Source organism: Sapajus apella, unplaced genomic scaffold (assembly GCF_009761245.1).
Source record: "Sapajus apella isolate SASKATOON/1434 unplaced genomic scaffold, GSC_monkey_1.0 scaffold6, whole genome shotgun sequence".
NCBI lineage: Eukaryota > Metazoa > Chordata > Mammalia > Primates > Cebidae > Sapajus > Sapajus apella.
Genome location: NW_022436946.1, coordinates 4,105,806 through 4,128,538, shown reverse-complemented (window position 1 = coordinate 4,128,538; position 22,733 = coordinate 4,105,806). Strand labels below are relative to the sequence as shown.

At 38.0% G+C, this 22,733-nt stretch overlaps 1 protein-coding gene across 5 annotated transcripts in view; it reads left to right on the top strand.

Moving 5' to 3' along the window:
• Positions 1-22,733, top strand: part of GRM1 (glutamate metabotropic receptor 1) — a 424,684-nt gene that overhangs the window by 122,295 nt on the left and 279,656 nt on the right. For all 5 annotated transcript variants that reach the window (XM_032274520.1, XM_032274525.1, XM_032274524.1 and 2 more), the window contains exon 3: positions 20,241-20,490. In XM_032274520.1, coding sequence (XP_032130411.1) covers positions 20,241-20,490 — 250 coding nt within the window. The remainder of the gene's footprint in view (positions 1-20,240; positions 20,491-22,733) is intronic.

The following is a 22,733-nucleotide window of genomic DNA, read 5'->3' as shown; positions in this document are numbered from 1 at the left end:
TCCTCTTGCTTTTCTGCTTCTTTAGGATGCATACTTAGGTTGTTTATTTGAAATGTTTCCATTTTTGTTTTTAATGTAGACTCTTATAGTGCTAACATTTCCTCTTAATACTGCTTTTGTTGTATCTCATAGGTTTTGATATGTTGTGTTTCCACTATCATTTGTTACAAGAAATTTTTAAATTTTCTTAATTTCTTCATTGGCCTACTGATCATTCAGGAGCATACCATTTAGTTTCCATTTTATACAGTTTTCAAAATTCCTTTTGAGTTCTAGTTTTATTTCATTATGGTCAAAGAAGGTACTTAATACAATCACAATTTTTTTGAATTATTTAAGATTCTATATGTGGCCTAACATGTAGTCCATCCTTGAGAATTATCAATATGCTGAGAAGAATATTTATTCTGGAGCCATTGGATAAAATGTTCTATAAATATCTATTAGGTCCATTTGATCTACAGTGCAGATTAAAAACAATGTTTCTGGGTTGATTTTTTGCCTGGATAATCTGTCCTGTGGTGAAAGTAAAGGGTTGAAGTCTCTAGCTATTATTGTACTGGAATTGATCTTTCTCTTTAGCTCTAATAACATGAGCTTTATATATCTGAGTGCTCCATGTTGGGTCCATATATATTTACAATTGTTGTATCCTCTTGCTGAATTGACCACTTTATTTTTATATAGTGATCTTTGTCTTTTTTATAGTTTTTGTCTTGAAATCTTTTTTGTCTGATATAGCTATCTCTGCTCTTTTATGTCTTCCATTTGCTTGTAATATCACTTTATTTTTAGCCTGTGTGTGTCTTTATGGGTGAAGTGTATTTCTTATAGGCAATAGATTATTGGGTCTTATTTATTTTAATCCTTTCAATCATTCCATATCTTTTGATTGGAGCATTTAGCCCACTTACATTCAATGTTATTATTGATAACTAAAAACCTATTCCTGCCATTTTGTTGTTTGTTTTCTGGTGGCTTTGTTATCCTCTCTTCTTTCTTTCTTTCTTTCCTGTCTTTACTTTAGTGAAGGTGATTTTCTCTGGTGGTATATTTTAATTTCTTGCTTTTCACTTTTTGTATCCATACTGTTATTATTATTATGTTTTTAGACAGAGTCTCACACTGTTGCCCAGGCTGGAGTGCAGTGGCATGATCTCAGCTCACTGCAACCTCTGCCATCTGGGATCAAGTGATTCTTGTGCCTTAGCCACCCTAGTAGCTGGAATTACAGGCATGCACCATCATGCCCAGCTAATTTTTTTATTTTCAGTAGAGGCAGGGTTTCGCCATGACTGCCAGGCTGGTCTTGAACTCATGGCTTTCTTTACATGTTCCACCCACCTCAGCCTCCCAAGGTGCTGGGATTACAGGCATGAGCCACCACACTCAGCCTGTTAAATGTTTATTGATTTGAAGTTACCATGAGGCTTGAAAATAATATAACCCATTATTTTAAACTGATAAAAACTTAACACTGATTGCATAAACAAACAAACTAACAAAGAAACAAAAAGGAAACTAATAAAAAGTCTACACTTTAACTTTTGTCTGCTTTTTAACTTTCTGTTGAAAAAATTTTTACACCTTTTAAATAGACGTTTAAAACCTTTTTGACTTTTCTATTTATATCTTATTGTATAATTTATGTTTTGAAAAGTTGTAGTTATTAATTTTGATTGGTTCATCTTTCAGTTTTTCTAAGAAATGAGCAGTTTGCACACCACCATTACAGTGTTATAATATTCTATGTTTTTCTGTGTACCTACTAATAACAGTGAGTTTTGCACCTTCGGATGATTTCTTAGTGCTCATTAATTTTGTTTATTTTCAGATTGAAGAACTCCCTTTAGCATTTCTTGTAGGACATGTCTGGTGTTGATGAAATCTCTCAGCTTATGTTTGTCTGGGAAAGATTTTATTTTTTCTTCGTGTGTGAAGGATATGTTCACTGAATATATTATTATTCTAGGGTAAAAGATTTTTTTTCCTCCTGCATTCTAAATATGTCATGACACTCTTTCCTGGCCAGTAATGTTTCCACTGAAAAGTCTGCTGTCAGACATTTTCTCTTGCTGGTTTTAGGATTTTTTTTTTCTTTGACCCTTGGGAATTTGATTGTTAAATGCCTTGAAGTAGTCTTCTTTGAGTTAAATCTGCTAGGTGTTCTATAAATTTCTTGTACTTGAATGTTAATATCTTTCTCTTAGTATGGGAATTTTTCTGATAATACCCTTGGAATAAACTTTATACCCCTATCTCTTTCTCTACCCCTTCTTTAAGGCCCAAAACTCTCATATTTGCCTTTTTGAGACTATGTTCTAGATGTTTTGGCATGCTTCATTGTTTTTTATTTGTTTGTCTCCTCTAACCATGTGTTTTCAAATGATCTGTCTTTAAGCTAACAAATTCTTTCTTCTGTTTGTTCAGTTCTGCTATTAAGAGACTCTGATGCATTATTTGGCATGTCAATTGCATTTTTTCAACTCAAATTTTGCTTGATTCTTTTAAATTATTTCAATCACTTCATTAAATTTGTCTGATAGGATTTTGAATTTCTACTCTATGTTACACTGAATGTCTTTGAGTTTCCTCAAAACTGCCACTTGGAATTCTCTGTGGAAAAGGTCACATTATTTCTGTTGCTCCAGGATTGGTTCCTGATGCCTTATTTAGTTCATTTGGTAAGGTCGTGTTTTCCTGGATAGTCTCAGTGCTTGTGGATTTTTATCAGTGGCTGGGTATTGAAGAAATAGATATTGTAGTCTTCATGGTCTTGGCTTATATGTCCCTGTCTTTCTTAGGAAGGCTTTTCTGGTATTCAAAGAGACTTGGGTGTTGTTATATAAGTTTTTGGTCATTGCAGCCATGCCTGCATTAGAGGACACCTCAAGCCCAGTAACACTATGGCTCTCGTAGAAGTATCACCTCATAGAGGTACCACCTTGGTTGCCTTGGATAAGACCTGAAAGAATTCTCTGATTACCAGTAAGAAACTCTTTTTATCTTCTCTTACTTTCTCCCAAACAAATAGAATCTCTCTTTCTGTGCTGAGTTGTCTGGAGCTGTGGGAGAGGTCACACAAGCACCCCTGTGGTCACCAGCACTGAAATTATGCTGGGTCAGACCTGAAGTCAGCTCAGCAGTGTGGAACTCACACAAGCCCCACTGTAACTACTACTTGGTTACTGCCTATGTTTGCTGGTCTCACAATTGGCAGGTGACAAAGCAAGTCAGGCTGTGTCTTTCCCTTCAGAGTGATGAGTTCCCCCAGGCCTGGGTGGGTCCAGACATGCCATCTAGATGGCAAGACATGGAGTGAGAGACCTTAGGAATTTACCTTGTTTTGTAGTCTACTCCAGCTGTGCTGGCATCCAAGCCACAAGATAAAGTCTTTCCCACTGTACTCTTCCTTTCCATAAGCAGAGGAGTTACTCATCGTGGACACCACCACAGGCCTGTAGGGAGAACTGCCAGGCTACTGCCTATGTTCACTCAAGCCCTACAGCTCTTCAGTCAGCTTGTGGTGAATTACATTAGGCCTGAGACTCAACCTTTTAGGGCACTGGGCTCCCTTTTCACCCAGGGAAGGTCGAGAAATGCCACTCAAGAACTAAGGCCTGGGATTGGTGACCCCACAGCCTGCTTGGTAGCCTACCCCACTGTGGCCAAGCAGGTACTTAAGTTGCAACACAGCATCCCCTTTACTTTTCTCTCTGCATTTCTCAAGGAAAGGAGTCTCCCACCATAGCCACCACAGCTGGGAATGTGCTGGGTCACACCTGAAGCCAGCATATCTCAATCTCACCCAAGGTCCATGGTGTGTACTACCTTGCTACCACTGCTGATTATTCAGGGCCCAAGGGCTCTTTAGTCAGCAGGTAATGAAGCCTGCCAGGACTGGGTCCTTCCCTTCAAGGAAATGGGTTCTCCAAGGGCTTTTAAATTCACTACATTTACTCCAAGAGGTTCTCATGTTCTTTGAATTAAAGGAAACTCTTTTTTCTATACCCTGGTTTCCTTTTGACCTTGGGTAAAATCTATTTTGACTTAGCTAAATGTTATTTTGTACTGATGATGCAAAAGATATAAAAAGTGGGGTTAAATAGGAGGAGACTGAGAGCTTAGTAATAGGGTTGAATTGATTCCACTGAGCATAAGGTGGCTAAAAGTAGCTACTTGGAGGGGTGAGAGAACAGCTGGATCCTGATGAATGTCAGTCCAATGATGCTGGAAGTATGTCTTTCTATTAGTTCAGGTTCACCTAATGAGCTTGTTCTGGAAGTGGCCTTGTTTTATCATATGTTGGCTGTTTCTGCAGGGCAGTATCTTGTTCCCTGTTTTTCAGTGACTGCATAACTAAAAATGAATATTGGCAAAAAAGAATCTGCAGGCAAGTTACATTTTAAGTGGTTGCACAACAAATGCTTTCTCCTCCCCTACAGTAATACACTTGTAAAATAAGTCATATTGGGAAAGAAAAAAGCTGTTGAAAAAAAAATCTGCTAAGCAGGTGCTTACTTTGAATACTGAGAAGATGAAAAATGTTTTGACATGAAGCTCTAGATTATGAAAGAGTGCTGATTCATATTGCTCTAGAATCACCAAATGCTTATGCTATAAGAAACCTTAGAGATCTCCTAGTACAAACCCTGTATTTTGAACATGAATAAAGAAGACAGAATGATACACAGCTCAAGGTCATAGCTAGTTAGAAGCAGCCAAGACTCCTGGCTGTCATTCTGAAAAATTTATTGTGAAATATCATATTGTATTAGCCTACTTGGGCTACCATAACAAATTACTACAGACTAGGAAGCTTAAACCACAGAAATTTATTTTCTCACTGTTACAGAGACTGGGGAGTCCAAGATCAAGTTTCCAGAAAATTTGGTGTCTGGCAAGAGCTCTCTTCCTGACTTGCAGATGGCTACCACTTGCTGTGCCCTCACATGTCTCATAAAGAGTGTGAGCGCTTTGGTGTCTCTTCTTAGAAGTCTTCTAATCTTATTGGATCAGGGCCCCACCCTTATGATGTCATTTAACCTTAATTACTTTTTTAAAGGACCTATCACTAAATACAGCTACACTGGGGTTTAGAACTTCAACATGCATATTTTGTTTGGATTATGATGGGAGTGGCTGGTGGCTTTATAAGAAGAAGACAGACTTGAGCCAGCACATTCAATCTCTTTACCATGTGATGCCCTGTGCTGTCTCAGGACTCTGCAGTGTCCCCACCAGCAAAAAGATTCTCATCAGATGATGCTCCTCAAGCTTGAACTTCTCAGTATCCATCACTATAAGAAATAAATTCTATTTATTAATTATTCAGTTTTAGATATTTTGTTATAAGCAATTAAAAACAGACTATGACAGAGAATTGGTACCAGGAGTGGGGTTGTTGCTAATAATGACTGCCTGAAAATGTAGAAGTGGCTTTAGAACTAGATAAGAGACTGGAAGAGTTTAGAGAAGCAGGCTAGAAAGGTCTGTGTTTTTATGAACTGATCATTAAGAGTGATTCTGATGAGGGCTTAGAAGACAAGAAGATGGGGAAAATTTGACATTGCTTACAGGTTGGTTTAGGGTTATGACTAGAATGGTAAAAGAAACATGGACTGTAAAGACCATTGTGTTAAAATTTCCAGTGAAACTGAAGAAAAAGGTATAGGAAACTGGAGTAAAGGCTATCCTTGTCATAGATTGGCAAAGATTGTGGTAGAACTGCGTTCATGCCCAAGAGTTTTATGGAAAGCCAAACTTAAGAGTAATGATCTTGAGTATCTGTCAGAACAAATTTCTAAGCAAAACAGAAGAAGCTTCATGGTTGTTTTTGTCTGCTAATGCTGAGATTCAGGAGAAAAAATGATTTAAAGACAAAATACATAATTAAAAAGGAAACAGAATGAAAAGATTTAGAAAACTCTCACCTTGGCCACATAAAGAGTGAAAAAGTATGTTCAGGAGAAGAAACCAAGGTTGTAGCTCATCAACCATATGCTGAAGATATTAGCACAGATAGAAGGCAGCTGGGTGCTACTCCTCAAGACAAAGGAAGAAAGACCACAAAGGTGTTTCAGATATCTTTTGGGCCACACTGCCATCACAGACCCAGAAGCCTAGAAGAGAAGAATATTCCCAGGGGACAGGCCTAGGGTGATCTCTATGAGCAAGCTGCCCAGGGCCACTTCAAGACTCTACTCCCTGTCCCCAAGCACAGTGCTCAACTGCCCAGCCATGGCTCAAGTGGCCCCAGGTATAGCTTGCATTGCAGTTCTGATGAATGTAAGTTGTAAACCTTAGTGGCATCCACGTGGTACTAATTCTGCAGGCTTGCAGAAAGTAAGAGCTGTGGTGGCTTGGTGTCCTCCACCTACGTTCTACAGCATGTGCTGGAAAGCCAGGAGCTAACGCAGATACATGTCACAGGGGCAGAAGCATTGCAGAGATATCCCACCAGAATAATAACGAACAGAAATGTTGGGTCAGAGCTTCTGTAGAGAGTACTCACTAGGGCAATGCCTAGCGGAATCATGGGAGTGGGACTGCCACTGAGACTTCAGAACTATAGACCTACCAGTGTGCAATGCCAGCCTGGGACAGCTAAACACACTAAGCCCAGTCACGTCATAGGGGCAGGGCTGCCCTAGGCCTTGGGGTCCAACTCCCCTCACCAGTGTGCAAAGGACTCTGGACATATAGTTAAAGGAGATTATTCTGGAGTCTAAAGATTTAATGTCTGCTGTCTTGGGTTTCAGACTTTCCTGGGGCCTCTTATCACGTTCTTTTGGCCTATTTCTTTTAAAAATGGGAGAGATAGCAAGGGGAGAAACGCCAGATGTAGGTGATGGGGAGGAAGGCAGTGCCTTCCTCACACTGCCACATGTGTACCTATGCAACAATTTTGCATGTTCTTCACATGTACCCCAAAACCTAAAATGCAATAAAATAAATAAATGGGGGAAAAAAAAGTGAATATTTGCCCTGTGCCTATACCCATTGTATCTTGAAATTAGATAACCCGCTTTGATTTCTCATGTTCCCAGATGAACTTCTAGACTTTGGACTTTTGAGTTGGTGTTGGAATGAATTAAGACTTTGGGGTCATGGGATTGGAATGAAGGTATTTGTGAAGGACATGAGTTTTGGGGACCATGGTGGAATGCTATTGTTTGAACATCCTCTCTAAAACTATGTTGAAACAATCTCCAATGTGGAAGTATTGAGTGATAGAGCATTTAAGAAATGATTGAATTAAGAGGGGCTACCCTTATGAATGGATTAAGCCTGACCTAGCATGTTAGCACATGGGCACACACAAATTACTCACTGTGTGTTGCCTGGTGCCAACTTTGGGACATGGAAGTGAGTCTCCACCCGTAAGGAGTCTCTCACAAGAAGCTCACTGTAGACCTTGGACTTCTCAGACTCCATACTGTAAGAAATAAGTTCCTTTCTTTATAAATTACCCATTTTCAGGTATTCTTTTATGAGCAACAGAAAACAGACTAATACAGCCTGCATATTTGACCCTTCATTGTTACCACATGGCTGCTACACCTCCAGGCTCAAGTCCATTTACTGGCTAAAAAAAGAAGAGACAAAAGGCTTAAGAAGCAGACCATCTGCCATCTGCCTTTTTCAAAAATTCCCCAGAAGCTTCACTTGAAACTTCTGCTTAAATCTCATTGCTTGGAACTGGGTCACTTTGCTTCTCTGGTTACAAGGGCATCTGGGCAGGTAGGTGTTTCTGGTTATGCCCAGTCACTACAAACAAAAGAAGAACAGAGGAGTACATAACATATAGAAAACTACCAGAGTCTGAAACATAGAACGTGTTGTAGGTAAGTAATTAAGAGCTGTTGGCTTTAGAGTCAGACACATCTGAGTTCGAATCCTAGCTCTGACAGTATTTGGGCAAGTTACTTAAGTTCTCTAGTCCTCAGCTTCTTCTGTAAATGGAGAGAATTATGACAAAATAAAAAAGATGAAAGAATGATAATTAAGATGTAAGGTCTCCATGAGTGCTAGTGCTCACATTATACCACCATTTTAGGATCACAAGGCATTAGTTTTTCTTATCCTCTCTGGACAAGTCATACTTTAATTTCTTTTAACTTTAGTGAGACAGAATGTTCAGAACACCAAGACACAGAAGCTGGTGAAACAGGTTTTATTCAGCGTTATTTCCTATTAAAATAATTACTCCCTCTGCTTCTAGTCCTTTGCCTAAAGGGAAGTCCTCTATGAGCAAGCCATCCTGTCCTCAACCTGAAGGATATGTTCCTTATATTAGAGAAGAGGTGACCAGGCCTGCCTCCTAGCCCTTGTAGGAAATGTACAGCAAACAGAGAGGGTGTCCTGAGTCCTGTATATTTTTTCTTAATGCAGAGGGTCAGTAGATCATTAAATCTACATCTCCCAAACTCAGTCTCATTGAGCCTTTAACTTAAAAAAAGAAAAAAAAGAAAAATAAAAAAGAAGACAAATTGCTTCTTTAGTAAATTAGGGACACTCACATCAGATTTCAGGATTTCTATCAAGTATCTATTACTACATACTTTTAATCCAAGTACTTAAATATCCCAGAAAGTGGCACATAGCCTATGGCCAACTTTACTTAAGGGCAGTCACTACATTAGTATTTCTTATTTCCTTTAGGGAGAAAAATTGTTATGTAGGCATTATGAGAGGTTAAATTCCCTTCTGGAAAAATTTCCCAAATGCCCTATAATAGCTGTGCTTGACAGAGCATTCAGTTTTCATCACTATGTATTTTTATTTTGAAATTATTTATATTAACCAATCAATACCTGATTATTGTAGATAACTTAGAAACCAAAAATATTAAAAATATAAAAACACAATTACATATGATTCCATCATCTAAATAAAATTATTGTTAACATTTTTATGTGTGTTCTTTAAACTTTCTCCATGTTTAAACATGATATATTTTTATTTTTATTTGATATAAATCCAATTTTTAAAAATTGCATTCTATTTTAAACCATTTTGGCACTGGAAAATATGACATAAATATTTCCCCTGACATTTAATACAATTTTATTCATCCTTGAAAATGCTTCATGCATTATTTTTATAAATACTTACCAACCTCCTGTGGTTGGACACAAATTGTTTTCTGTTTTTGATTTCCAGTATGTTCTGTGATGATCTTTGTGACTAAAGCTTGGTGGACAAAAAAATTATTTTCTGAGTCAAAAGATATGAACATAACTTAACATACTTCATAGCACTGATATTAACATTACCATTTTTTAAATCAAAAAGATGAGGAAAATGTATTACACCTTTAACATGAACTCTTGCCAACACTGGGTATTATCATTAACAAGTATATATAGATTTTTGTGTCTGTGCATGTGTGTGTGTATGTAATTTGGAAGTACTTTTTCTGAACTCCAGAAAAATTTGTATATACAACCTTCCTGGTTTTGATTATATACCAGTAGCACATAGGTATGGATAACATGTCAGATAGAATTGCTTCTGTGAACTTGTTTCTTGCATGTGGAAACCTCAGTGGGAAATGCTGTTTTTTTCCAAAAATGATGATCTCCTTTTGGATTTTTATACCACTTAGATCTGGTCTTCTCTTAACTTCTTTCTCCATTTCATAAATAGCTGCCTGAAGTTAGAGAATCAATGAAGTGGGTCATTGTATGAAGCTCTAAAGTGGGTACAATGAGGGCATGAGTGTTTGTAACTTAAAGAAGACTTGATGACAGAGACTGGACATAGATAAATGTAACTTTCATGCATTTTTTAAACCTGAATACTAAAAGCTCCAAAATGAAAAGAGAAGGACTTGCTTTGTGCAAGTTTGGCAGAAAAAATATAGGGACAACCTGGACACAAGGTGACCATGAGTGGACGGTGAAGCACTGCAGTAAAGAAACAATCACGAGCTCGGGTTTTATAAATAGGAACATGGGCATAAAATTGAAGCTTTTGGGTCAATGCTAAAGTCTTATGTCCACTTTTAGATTCTACAGCTGTACAAAAACATGGAGAATATTCCCTGCACTTTTCTTTGTTCTGGGAAATTTAATTACCACATATAATTTACTAATCATGATGAATTTTTCAGATGTGCATTATAACCTCCATTTTACACAAAAGGACCAAAACTTATAAAAGAAAATACTTTAAAGTTATCCAACTCTTTATTGATGATGCAGGGATTTGAACCAGGTTGATCTGCCTCCAAGTCTCATCCCCGCAGTCATTTAGCTGAAAGGCGCATTGGGAACACGATGCTGGGAACACGATGCTGAGAACACAATGAAGCAAGAGGACAACGATTACTTGGGCTCTATCCTATTACCTAAAGAAAACACCCGATTTGTAGTAAATTTCCTTCTTCTACTTGGGTGCTATACTTGTGCCTACCCAAGCTGGAAAATTGCTAGTAAGAGAGATTCTCTTGTTCTACATGACTGCTCTGTGTGAGGCAGTTCCTTCACTGACCTTGCATATAAATTTCTTTCCATGCTACCACCTGGGGACACTGGGGCAGGTGATGATTCACTCACCTCTGACTGACCAGACCTATCATGCTGACTGTGTTAGAGGACTCAGCAGATGTTTAGATGGAGGCAGGAAACCCATAACATTTTCTAGGTATTAAGTGGCAGAACAGAACTGAATAAATCAAAAGGTTGCCAGGAAAAGTAAAAGTAATAGAGGTTGTTTCTCTGCTGGGAGAAGAGAAATCTGAATTATGACATCCAGAAAGACCACTTCTCCTCTCCCCAAAAAAGAATTTAAACCAGCTGATACCTGTCTCCACTAAGAATGAAGAGGAAACAAATTTAGATTTTTATCATAAGAAATGTAGGTCAAAAAGTAGAATTTCCTGACAGTTATAGATGTAGAATATTGCGATAGTTTTTAGATGGTACTATGAAATCAATTTTATTTTCAGAAATTTTCATTTTTGTTTTATCTTTTATTACGTATTTTTTAAAATTTTTATTTTTATTTTTTGGATACATAATAGTTGCCCATATTTATGGGATACATATGATATTTTGACACAGGCATACAATGTACAATGTTCAAATCTGGGTACTTGGAATATTCATTACCTCAGCCATTGATCATTTCTTTGTTAGGAAGATTCCAATTTTACTCTTCTAGTTTTTTTGAAATATACAATAATTTTTGTTAACTATAGTCACCCTACGGTGCTACTAAAGTAGATATTATTTCTTTTATCTAACTATTTTTGGACTCATTAACCAATCCCTCTTTATCTTCTCTCCCCATTACCACTCCCAGCCTCTTGTCACCCTCCTACTCTATCTTCATGAGATTGAACTTTTAGCTCCCACAAATGAGTGAGAATATGCCCAGCTTTTGTATGCCTGGCTTATTTCAGTTAACTTAATGTGTTCCGGTTCAATCCATGTTGTTGCAAATGACAGGTTTTACTTTTTAATGGCTAAATAATATTCCTTTCTGTGTGTGTATACACACACACACACACACACACACACACACTTATTCATTCCTCCCAGTGAAATTATACTTCAAATATGAAGGAGAAATAAAGACTTTCCCATAAATATTTTTAAAAACAGACATTCTCTTGATTGTCCAAGATGTCCCAGGAGGCAAAGTAGTCAGTTGACAGAGATCAATCTGTGAGCCAAGGGACCTGATCAGGAATGGATTCATCATCATAGGAGACTAAGGGAAACTACATGAAATAAGGCAGGAATTAAGGGTGTCTAGAGTAAAAGATAGTGAATGTTCCAAAGTGAAAACATTCGTTTTTTAATGAAAGTGTGCAAATATCTACATATTTTCTCTATGAATGTTTCTCTGGGTATAACTGATGTGTGAATATGCAGGAATGAGCGATGTTGAAGACAGTTGTTTGACCAAGAAAATATTTGAAAATGCAATAACAGGATTTGAACTAAGAGCTACACGATGGCTGAAATGTTACTCGAGCCACCAAACGGAGCTCAGTTTGTTTCTTAAATATATCCTCAATATTTTAGGAGTTGAAAAAATATATAAAACCTAGTTTTCAGTGCCTACTTTTTTGCATGATGGCAGTTCATACAAGTGATTATAAAATGCAATACCATCTATTTGATGGCTCAATGAAACTTGCCACCATGTCACTATAAATCAATTTTTATGAATAAGTTCCTATTTTTCTGATTGGATAATTATTGTCTGACATTTCAGAATCATACATAGTTTAGAAAACTCAAGAGTTGTAGCCATTATTTTCTCTCTCCTGAGTTAGTTCCCATTTTTACCCCCTTTTCAGTGCCTATCTTAACTTTACCCTGGTATAAACAAAATGCCCACTTCTATTATTTTAAAATACTTTTATCATTATTCAAGTAATAGGATTTCTTTGTGAGCTCCATGTGTCCTCCTTCATACATATCCCATTAGTTCTGTTTATAAGCTTAGTTTTAGAGCATATCTTGATATAACCTATCCTCTGTAAATCTTGTTGTCACATAACTAAGATAAAAACTAAAAATTTTCAAGATATTAAATTTTATATGTTACGGACTTTGTCGGACACTGCTCTTCCCTTTCTCTCATACTCTCTAGGTTTTAGTAGCATTTAATAGTGATAAAGTCTGTTATAAAATTTGCTACAGTGCAGCAGCATACAGCACATTACCATGTTGCAGTCTTATAGGGGTATGCCAGAGTCCTCACTAGAGATCTTTATACAGAGTGTCATTCTGTAAATCATGAACCTTCTGCTCCAGTGGGACCTCTCTACTCACTGCCTTTAAAAATACCTCTATGGAGTCACATTTACACCCGTTCACCCTGAATGCCAATGCCTTGCTTATAGTCATCAAGGCCCATTTTCATCCTTACTTTTCTGAAGAGGTGTTCTCTGATTATCTCTACTCTCTTATCCTAAAATCTAGGATGATGGTATTTTTTTATTTCTCATGTAGCACACATGGCTCAGTACTGCTGCTGTGTTTTGTGTGCTTATGTCATGCCTCTACACCTATATTTTAAGTCCACGAGGGAAGCAGTGTAAAATGGTGATGAGGAGCAAGAACTTCCGAGTTAAAATCCTAGATCCACCGCCGTGTCCCTTTGGGCAAGTTACTTAATTTCTTTGAGTTTCCACATCCTTACTTGTAAAAGAGGGGCTATAGCTTCTATATGGATTTGTTATGATGGATAAATGAAATGTTTAGGTGTTTATCCCAGTGCCAGACACATAGTAAATTTTCAGCAAATTGAAGCGAGAGTCAATATCTAACATTTCTTGGCAACTCTTAAAGGACAAAGCACAGGGAATTTTTCAGGTTAGAGTTCAATAAAATGTTTGCCAATCGAAAGAAAATATGCAGCTCTCTACCAGCCCTGAGTGTTTACAATTACACAGCCTTTTTATTTCTTAAGTGTTTTATTATGGGACACTTTCTTATATATTCACAACTTACTTTCATGGCTACAGACACTAGATACAGAGAATTATCTAGATAAATTATTCAAACCAGAAAAGGCAGGAAGAGTCCTGAGTGGCAGAAGGGAGTTGGGGGAAGGCAGAGGATGGGCTTGTGGCTGAGTGTATTATCTTTAGCCTGACATTGCTTGCTCATGACCTGATAGATAGCCAAAGAGCACATGTCCCCTAGTTTCTTTCTATTTATGGAAAATCTGTTTATATTTTAAGACCCAGAACAAGTGGCACTTTCTTTAGACAGCTTTCCTTATTCCTAACCCACAGGACCTCTATTAGACACTTGTATTGTCCTTATCATGTCATTAGTTCTCTTTTTAGTAAATGAAAGTAATAGAATGTTAAGCTCAATGGGAGGTGTTTCCTTTTCATTTTGTATGCCCTTTGCATTGAACACTGTTATCAATATGTTATCAATATCATACACTGTTATCATATTGATACCATATTGATAACAGTGTTATATACAAAGAGCACACAAAATAGGCCTTGATGACAATAAGCAAGGCACTGGCATCAATACGATGAGTATAACAGGGTTGTTTTGAGAATCAAATAAGATAATTTGTACAAATATAATTTTTAAAGTATAAAGATTGATAAAAGTACAGGTGCTTTCTACCTTAGCACTATACTCACAGAAATTCATATGTAAATTTGGATCCTTTTAGGTATCGTGTGAGAAAAGGAGAGTTTAAACATAGTCTAATGCATAATACTCAGCTCTCTCTCAATATTTGTAGTTAAGAATTGCTATTTAGATGAGAACACATGGACGCATGATGGGGAACAACACATACTGGGACCTGCCATGGGAAGTGGTGGGGGGAGGGAGAGCATTTGGGAGAATAGATAATGGATGCTGGGCTTAACACTAAGGTGATGGGTTGATCTATGCAGCAGGCCCCATGGAACACATTTACCTATGTAAGGAACCTGCATATCCTGCACATGCACCCCTGAACTTAAAAGTTGAAGGAAAAAAAAGAATTACTGTTCAAACAAGAAATAAATACAGAAATTGGGATCAGCATTTCATGAAACCAATTAACTCATCCAGATATTTTAGATTATAAAAACATACATGTTTAATTGGTTTTTGCTACTAACACAAATAAGAAGTAACCTAAAAGTCAGGACAGAACTGTTCCAGTTCTCATACCAATAAGCTTCATGCCCATTGGTGAGCTATTTCACCTCTTTGTGCCTCAGTTTCCTTGTCTGTAAGCTGATCTGTTTTTCTATGTCTAAGGTCTTTACAAGATTTAAAACTCAAGGATTTTCTTATTGTAATACAAAGAGCATTCTTGTTTGTTTAACCTGCATGTGTTTTCAAAAAGGAGCAAAATTTTTTTTATTGAAGTCCAAGGGTGGGCATCCTGCAGTAAACTCATTCTCCTTTTAACATAATCTTCTGACAGGCCGACAGTGACTATTGCTGACAGAGTCTGCTAGTGATGTCTTGCAGATTCCTGAACCTACATTTACTGTGAGAAAGTGGCATCTGACTTCCTCCTAGTGCCCCCTTCTGCAGATGAATAAGGCATTCGCTGGCCAGCTGTGTGTGGTTTTCTCTCTTGTAATCAGTCAGTGCCTCTCTTTTGAGTCGTGACATGTTTCCACAGTCTTTGGAGCTGAGGATTTTGTGATGTATTAATGCTTCTTTTGGGCTTCACTGGACTGCATTATGTCACTGAAGGTGGTTGAATTAAGTGAAATATGCATTAATTTGATCATTTAATCTTATAAGAAATAAGAAAGCTTCTTTTAAAAAATATAGGAATGTCTTATTAGATTTAATTACAATGCTCTTGAAACTTTTACCAATGTTGACATTTAAGTCCCAAGTCCTTTCTGAATGCTGTCATATTTTTACAGTTGTTTTCTTAAATAATGGCTGCATTTACATGATATTTATCCTAAAAATTTTTGAAAACTACTGCCAAATTGTGCCCCAAAAGTTTAAACTGCTTTCACCAACAGTGTATATACTTTACCTTGCCAACACTGAATATCATTAATCTTTGAACTTCTAGGATTCTAATAGGTGAAAAAATAATATTACACTTTAAAGGTACTCTATTGATAACAAATAAGGTTCAGTGATTTGTTTCATATGGCTGTTACCCACTTTTACTTATTTTGTTTAAATTGCTTTTGTTTATAACTTTTGCCCATTTTTCCATTGGGCTGATACAACAAATGCATCTTTGCTATGCATTTAAGTATCTAGAACTATCATGAGTACATCACTGAAAAAGCCACAGAATATTTTCTTATGAATCTTACATTCTAGGGAAAAAAGAAAAACAAACAAAAATATCAGTAATATGTACAGTCATGCACCACACAATGACATGTTGGGAAACAATGGGCCACGCATATATAATTGTGGTCCCGTAAGATTACACTATGGTATTCTGCTGTATCTTTTCTATGTTTAGATACACAAATACTTACCATTGTGTTACAGTTGCCTAAAGCATTCAGTACAGTAACATGCTGTCCGGGTTTGTAGCCTAGGAGCAATAGGCTATTCGATATACCACAGGTGTATAGTAGGTTATGCCATCTATGTTTGTGGAAGTACACTATAATGTTCATACAATGACAAAATCGCCTAACAACACATTTCTCAGAACGTATCCCTGTGATAAAGTGGCCCATGGCTATTTTGAGATAAAAGCATGGGGAATGATCAGGATTTACTTAGAGGTTGCTTTCAGCTAACTGATCAGGAAAGGCTTTTCAAAGGAGGTGATGTTTTTTTCATGATATGACTGATAAGATCACCCAGTAGCAGAGCATCTTTTCAGGTGATGGAAATAGCATGCATGAGTTTGGGGTATTTCCCTAACAGAAAAGGAGGAAAGGCTCATGGGGTGAGCCTTCCAATTTCTCCAACCTCATCTCTTTCCACTTTCCCCTCCCACACCTTTTCCAGCTCTATGGAGAAGCCCCTGAACAGCCTGGTAGTCCAGGGGAAGGAGTTTCTGTTTTATTCCAAGCATGTTGGAATGCAAGTGGAGCTTTCTGTAAAGGAGTGACAAAATCTGATTTACCCCTTAACAGATTACTCTGGTTGCTAGGTGTGAAATCAATCACTGAGAACAAGAATGGATGCAGGGAGACAAATCAGGAGCCTAGAGCACTTTTCTAGGTAAGAGCTAATATTTACTTGGTGTATAGGATACTATACTTGGCCCACCCAGATTCCCTTTACCTGCTGGGTGTCCCAGTCTCCCAGCTACCATGAAAGTAGGCTTCTGTTGGCTGGACATGGTGGCTCATGGCTGTAATCCCAGCCCTTTGAGAGGCCAAGGTGGGTGGATCACCTGAGGTCAGGATCACCGAGACCAGCCTGACCAATATGGTGAAATTGTCTCTACTAAAAATACAAAAGTTAGCCGGGCATGGTGGCATATGCCTGTAATCCCAGCTGCTCTGGAGGCTGAGACAGGAGAATTGCTTGAACCCAGGAGGTGGAGGTTGCAGTGAGTTGAGATTGTGCCACTGCACAACAGGCTAGGCAACAGAGTGAGACTCAGGCTCAAAAAAGAAAGAAAGTAGGCTTCTATCAATCCCAGCTGCCTGTTTCCTGGGAGGCTGTACCTTGTCTTCCCTCTCGTGGACCTTAGCCAATAATTGACTGACAGGGGGATCCCTTGCCTGGAGGTGGGGTTAACTCCCTAGTATAATGTGCTCTAGGATTTTATTGTGTTGTCAGCCTGAAGCTATTCTTTTTTTTTTCCCATTTATTTTATTGCATTTTAGGTTTTGGTGTACATGTGAAGAACATGCAAGATTGTTGCATAGGTACACACGTGGCAGTGTGATTTGCTGCCTTCCTCCCCATCACCTACATCTGGCATCTCTCCCCTTGCTATCTCTCCCCAGCTCCCCACCCCCACCATCCCTCCCCTATTCCCCCCAACTGACCCCAGTGTGTAGTGCTCCCCTCCCTGTGTCCATGTGTTCTCATTGTTCTTTAGCTTAAATGATGTTTCTGCTTAGCACTCTCCTACTGTTCTTCCCTGCTTCTCTTTGGTTTCTGTTCCTCAATAAATTACTCGAACAAGAATCTTCATATCAGGCTCTGTTTTTAAATAACCTGACCTAAGACACAGTTTAGAGTGGCAGAGGCTGAAATAATGGAAAGAGAAAAGATTACGGTTAGAGATAGGGTTACAGGAATGGTTCTGGAATGTGAGAAAAAGATGGAAATAAAAATAGTTAAAAATTTTATTTATTGCACAAGTTGGTGGGTAATGGCATCATGTATTAAAAGAAGTAAATTTGCAAGGTAGAGAAGGAAATAATTCTATTGCAGATATGTTAAATTTAAAGTGTCTATAAATGGATACCCTCAGGTAGGCAATTAAGTAAACCAGTCTGTTGATCCAAGGGGCAATTCAGTCTAAAGATCTATATTTGGGATTCAATAATATATGAATGCATGTGACAGAGTGGGAGTACTTAGGGTGAGAACATAGATGAAAAAGGCAAAATTTCCTAAGATTGAGTCCTGGCATGACAATTGGAGCAGAGAAGGAAAATTCAAGAAACTACTCAGGAGTGACCAATGAAGTGAGGAAAACAGGAGAAGGTTGTATCGCAGAAACAAAGAGAATAAAATGTTTCCAGAGGGTATGACCAACTGTTGAATGTAACTGGGTGCTTGATGAAGATGAGACAACACATCACAAGACACGGAAACAGGGAGATTATTACTCACCTTGACAAGAGAAGATTTTGATAAGAGAAGATTCTGAGGTGATGGGTATGTCTATGTCCAAATTCATCAAGATATATACATTAAATGTGTGCAGTTTTTGTATATCAATTAGGTCTCAACTAAGAAAAAGAGAAAAAAAATGCCAAAAAGGAGAGAATGGAAGAAGTAAATACATTGACCTAGGCAACTATTGTTGCTGTAAACAGGAGCAATGAATCAGTAACTCAAGAGGGAAAATGAGGCCAGGGGTATTTTTCTTTTTGATTAACATTGATAGGAGGGAGAAATCGATTATCCAAGAGATGGAACAACTGTAGGAGAAACTCCTTGAACAGACAAAAAGTGATGGGATCTAGTGTCCACGAGCAGGTGTTGGCTCTAGCCTGCAGTAGACACACTTCAAATTTACAACAGAAAGGATGATAGATAATATAAATGCCTGTGAAGAAATGTTTAGAGATGTTGTAGTGAGAGGCTGAACTAGTTTTTGATTGACTCTATTCAAACAGTTTTGATCATCTGTTCTTTTTAAAATATGAAATGACAACGAAGTTGAAATAGGGAGTAAGTATGGTTTTGGTAGTTTGGAAATTTGAAGATGGAAGAGTAAGGATGAAATAACTAGTGAAATATTTATATTAAATAATTAATGAAATAATTTCTTAATATTTATATTTAATAATTAATGAAATAAATTTTCTTACAGGGTGATGTAGTATAATTTCCTTGTGCTTTTGAATATCCCTTTTGGCATGTGTGCTCACGAATTTTAAAGAAAACCATTCAGCAAGGTTCTGAGTCTTTCTTGGCCATATTTAGGTGCTCAGGTGTAGACTTGGATTAGGCAGCTGGTTGGGTTTAACTAGCATTAACGGCAGGAAAACACAAGCGAGTTAAGGAATTTGCAAGAAGCAATTAAGAAGTAGACTATGAAATCTAAGCTGGGCTAAGAAGGAAAGGAGAGGGAGGATGGAAGAACAAAATAGGAAGGTTAATGGATTTAAGTTTTGGTGAGGCTGAAGAAGTGCTGCAGCAGGGGTAGTAGAATATGTGAGTTTGTATGATAAAATGAGGAAACAGAGATAGATGTTTGGCATCCACATTCAGAGGTATTGGAAACATCTGTGATAACAAGGTCAAACGTGTGGCCCTGGAGGTGTGTGGGTTACAGGAAACTTCAATGGAAGGGGAGAGTTTGAGAAACCGTGAGGACGTGGTATCAGATGTATTATCCACGTGCATCTAAAAGTCCCCAAACTTGGGGAGAGGAATAGGGACACAGAGGCTTATAGAATGGAGGTTAAAGTCATCAGTGGAATATAGAGACAGGGAATTTGTAAAGTATGATATTTATCTCATTGATTTCTATGAATTTTCAGTTTTTCAGTGTATTTTATTATAAGAATTGTCTACAACAAAAATCAAAATATAAGGCACAAATCTCTTATAACCCCATCACTTGGTCAGGGGGTGGTAGATTTTGATGAAGCTCTGTAGCCTTTCCTGGTGTGCTGATCTCTGACCTGGCCAGGTGTTTCATTTACTTTGTTTGCTCATTCTTCATGGAAATGTTGCAGGGCTTTATGTTACTAAGAGTGGCTGTCTCTTAACCTGGCGGTCAGCAGAAGCAAGTCCTCATATGAACAGGCCTTCTCTCTGTGTCCCTTTCACCTCCCTAGTCCAATGCACTGATTTCTCCCATGTAGTTAAAATCTGGGACAAGAACTATTAATAATGGTTGTAAAATAGGGCAGCAATCCTTCATTTCACAAAACTTGTCTCATTATGGGTTCCCTAGCTCAGATAGTCTCTCACTTCCACAGAGTTGATTGTCTGGTTACATTCGATTACTCTTTCATCCATCCAGATATTCCTTCAGTCTCAGTCATATTTACAAATTTGTGGAAAGTCCGTTCTCTTGATTTCTGTGACTAACAAGTTGTTATTCCATTTGGTAAGTGGTGTTGTTGCCACAGTTGTCTTGAATATCTGCTGATTGTTTCTGGACAGGGAATTATGGGGAGAGCGGAATGGACGCTTTCAAAGAGCTGGCTGCCCAGGAAGGCCTCTGCATCGCCCATTCGGACAAAATCTACAGCAATGCTGGGGAGAAGAGCTTTGACCGACTCCTACGCAAACTCCGAGAGAGGCTTCCCAAGGCCAGAGTGGTGGTCTGCTTCTGCGAAGGCATGACTGTGCGAGGACTCCTGAGTGCCATGCGGCGCCTTGGCGTTGTGGGCGAGTTCTCGCTCATTGGAAGGTAAGTCTCTCTCTCACTCTCTCACACACACACACTTTCACACTTTGGAATACGTAAGCTTGCTTTTACAAAGCTGGACTTCCTAACCCCAAGTGGGAGAGATGTGCAGTGCTGAGCTCAACATTAGTTCTGGATCTCACTGATAATGTGGATATTGGCATCTTCCTGATAGACAAGAGCAGAGCAAGGCCGAGGAAGGAGGACTGTTTAAGCCTCCAGGAGATTGAGGTTATAGTGAGTCATGATTGGTGCCACTGCATTCTAGCCTGGGCAACAGAGTAAGACTTTGACTATTTAAAAGAAAGAAAGAAAAACAAGAGCAGAGCAGTAGATAACAAGAATTTTGAGACTTTTTCATAAAAAATGATGGAAAGCTGTTTGGCAGAATATGTCTTGATTTGGAGAATTATTTGTTTCACTTCTTTCTCCACATCCAAGCCAATGCCTATGTTTTCCTACCTCCTAAACATGAGCATCTTATTGAGATATCAGTGGATGGAGAACAGCAGTGAAAATGAAAAATATGTAGTAAGGTTGGAAATTTACAGAGTTGGCTAAAGAGAAGTGAAAAAAAGCAATGGAACTGTGAAATTTGATAATATAACCTCTTTTCACATTTATGAGACAGCTAATTTAGATGAGATTTCTAGAATTGCTGGTGGTGGGTCTCAAAATTTCTGTTCTCTTTCTAAATCACGTCTACTTGTTTGGCAATAGATGGTCAGCATCACTGGATTTTCCATAGGGCTTTTGACCTAACAGGTATCTTGTTTAATTTGCCAGCTTCTAATATTGCATAAAGAACTTGTTCCCCAGGAACCTACTGAGTGTATCTGATCTTTACTGATTGTCAACCCTATCACATTCATCTTCCAAATCTCTTTGTCTCTTCCCATCACTTCTTCCGGATACCTTACAATCATATTACATCTATCAAAGAGCCTCAACCACTGATATTCTGCTTTTGAAAGCTGGGTATACTGGTGTGGACATGCTCACTGGACCTTTCCCTTCTGTCCTTGTGTTTATAATAATGATTGCAATAGTAGTAAGACGAACTTTTCCATCACCTGGAATTAGAGGTATAAGATACTTCATGGACTTTTGAAAAGTAAGTAGGATAGAAATATAAAGAAAGAAAGAAACAAAGAGATACTCTCCAAGCATGAGAAGGTGTGGAGCCAAGGTCAAATTGTAATTCATGATTAAGATAATTGTTTAATGTGGGCAAAATTGGCACACTGGCACACAGAGTCAACTTGGCTTCTTCAACGTGGTGCGGTTTTTGGAAGCCAATAAAATGTTCATTAAAAAAGCAGGTCTTCTAAAAAGTATTTAAATAAGAAATGTTATTTCTTTTAGGAGTGGAAAGAAGGCAAGCAATATTGTTGAAGTGTTATGTGGAGTAATATTCTTAATATATGCACTGGGACAGATGGTGGATAGATATTCAGCCCTTTCCATTGCTTCTGTAACATGACTGGTTTTATGAAGTTTGCTTGTTTTTTAAAAATTCTCATGTTTATCATTTACAAAATAACAATAGTCTGTTTTGCAAAATTTATTCTTTTTATAATATCCTCAAAAAGCCTATCTACCTGAGTTTTAGAGATATTGAACAGATGTGGCAAACCTGTGAGCTTCAGGGTATATAGACTACCTAATTATGAAACTAATTACACAAAATTCTGCAATGTGTAATTGTAGTGTGAAAAATATATTCTGTCACCATTATGAACTGGGCAGAATGATAATGGCAACCTAAGTCTTTCTAGCTCTTTTTTTTTAACCTCCTAATAATGCAGTTGAGCTCATACAAGTATTTCTGAGAGTCTCGCATGTGTTTCTTTACGTGCTTGTCTATGAAGAGGTCAGCTACATGTGATCTCTACCTCTTTTATTCCTCTTATCTGCCCCACCTCTGCTGGGTTCCACTGACGTATCCTAGGGAGTTATTGTTGCAATGAACACTTGAGATTCTGAGGGCACTGCTTCCTGTGCTAATAGTCACACTTACTGATGCATGGAATCTTTGAGATGACAAAGCTATACCATGCTCTTTGCCAAGCGAGGAAAAATGTTTCTGCTTTTCTGGGCTACTTTCCACAAGTGTCTGTCAAAATGGTGTTGGCTCCATTTTTTAGAGAAGTTTGATGAAAGCAGCCTTTTAAATATTTTTGTTCATAATTTTCTCTCCCTTCCCTGACATCCAGATACGAGTTCATAAGGAGCTGAACTGGGGA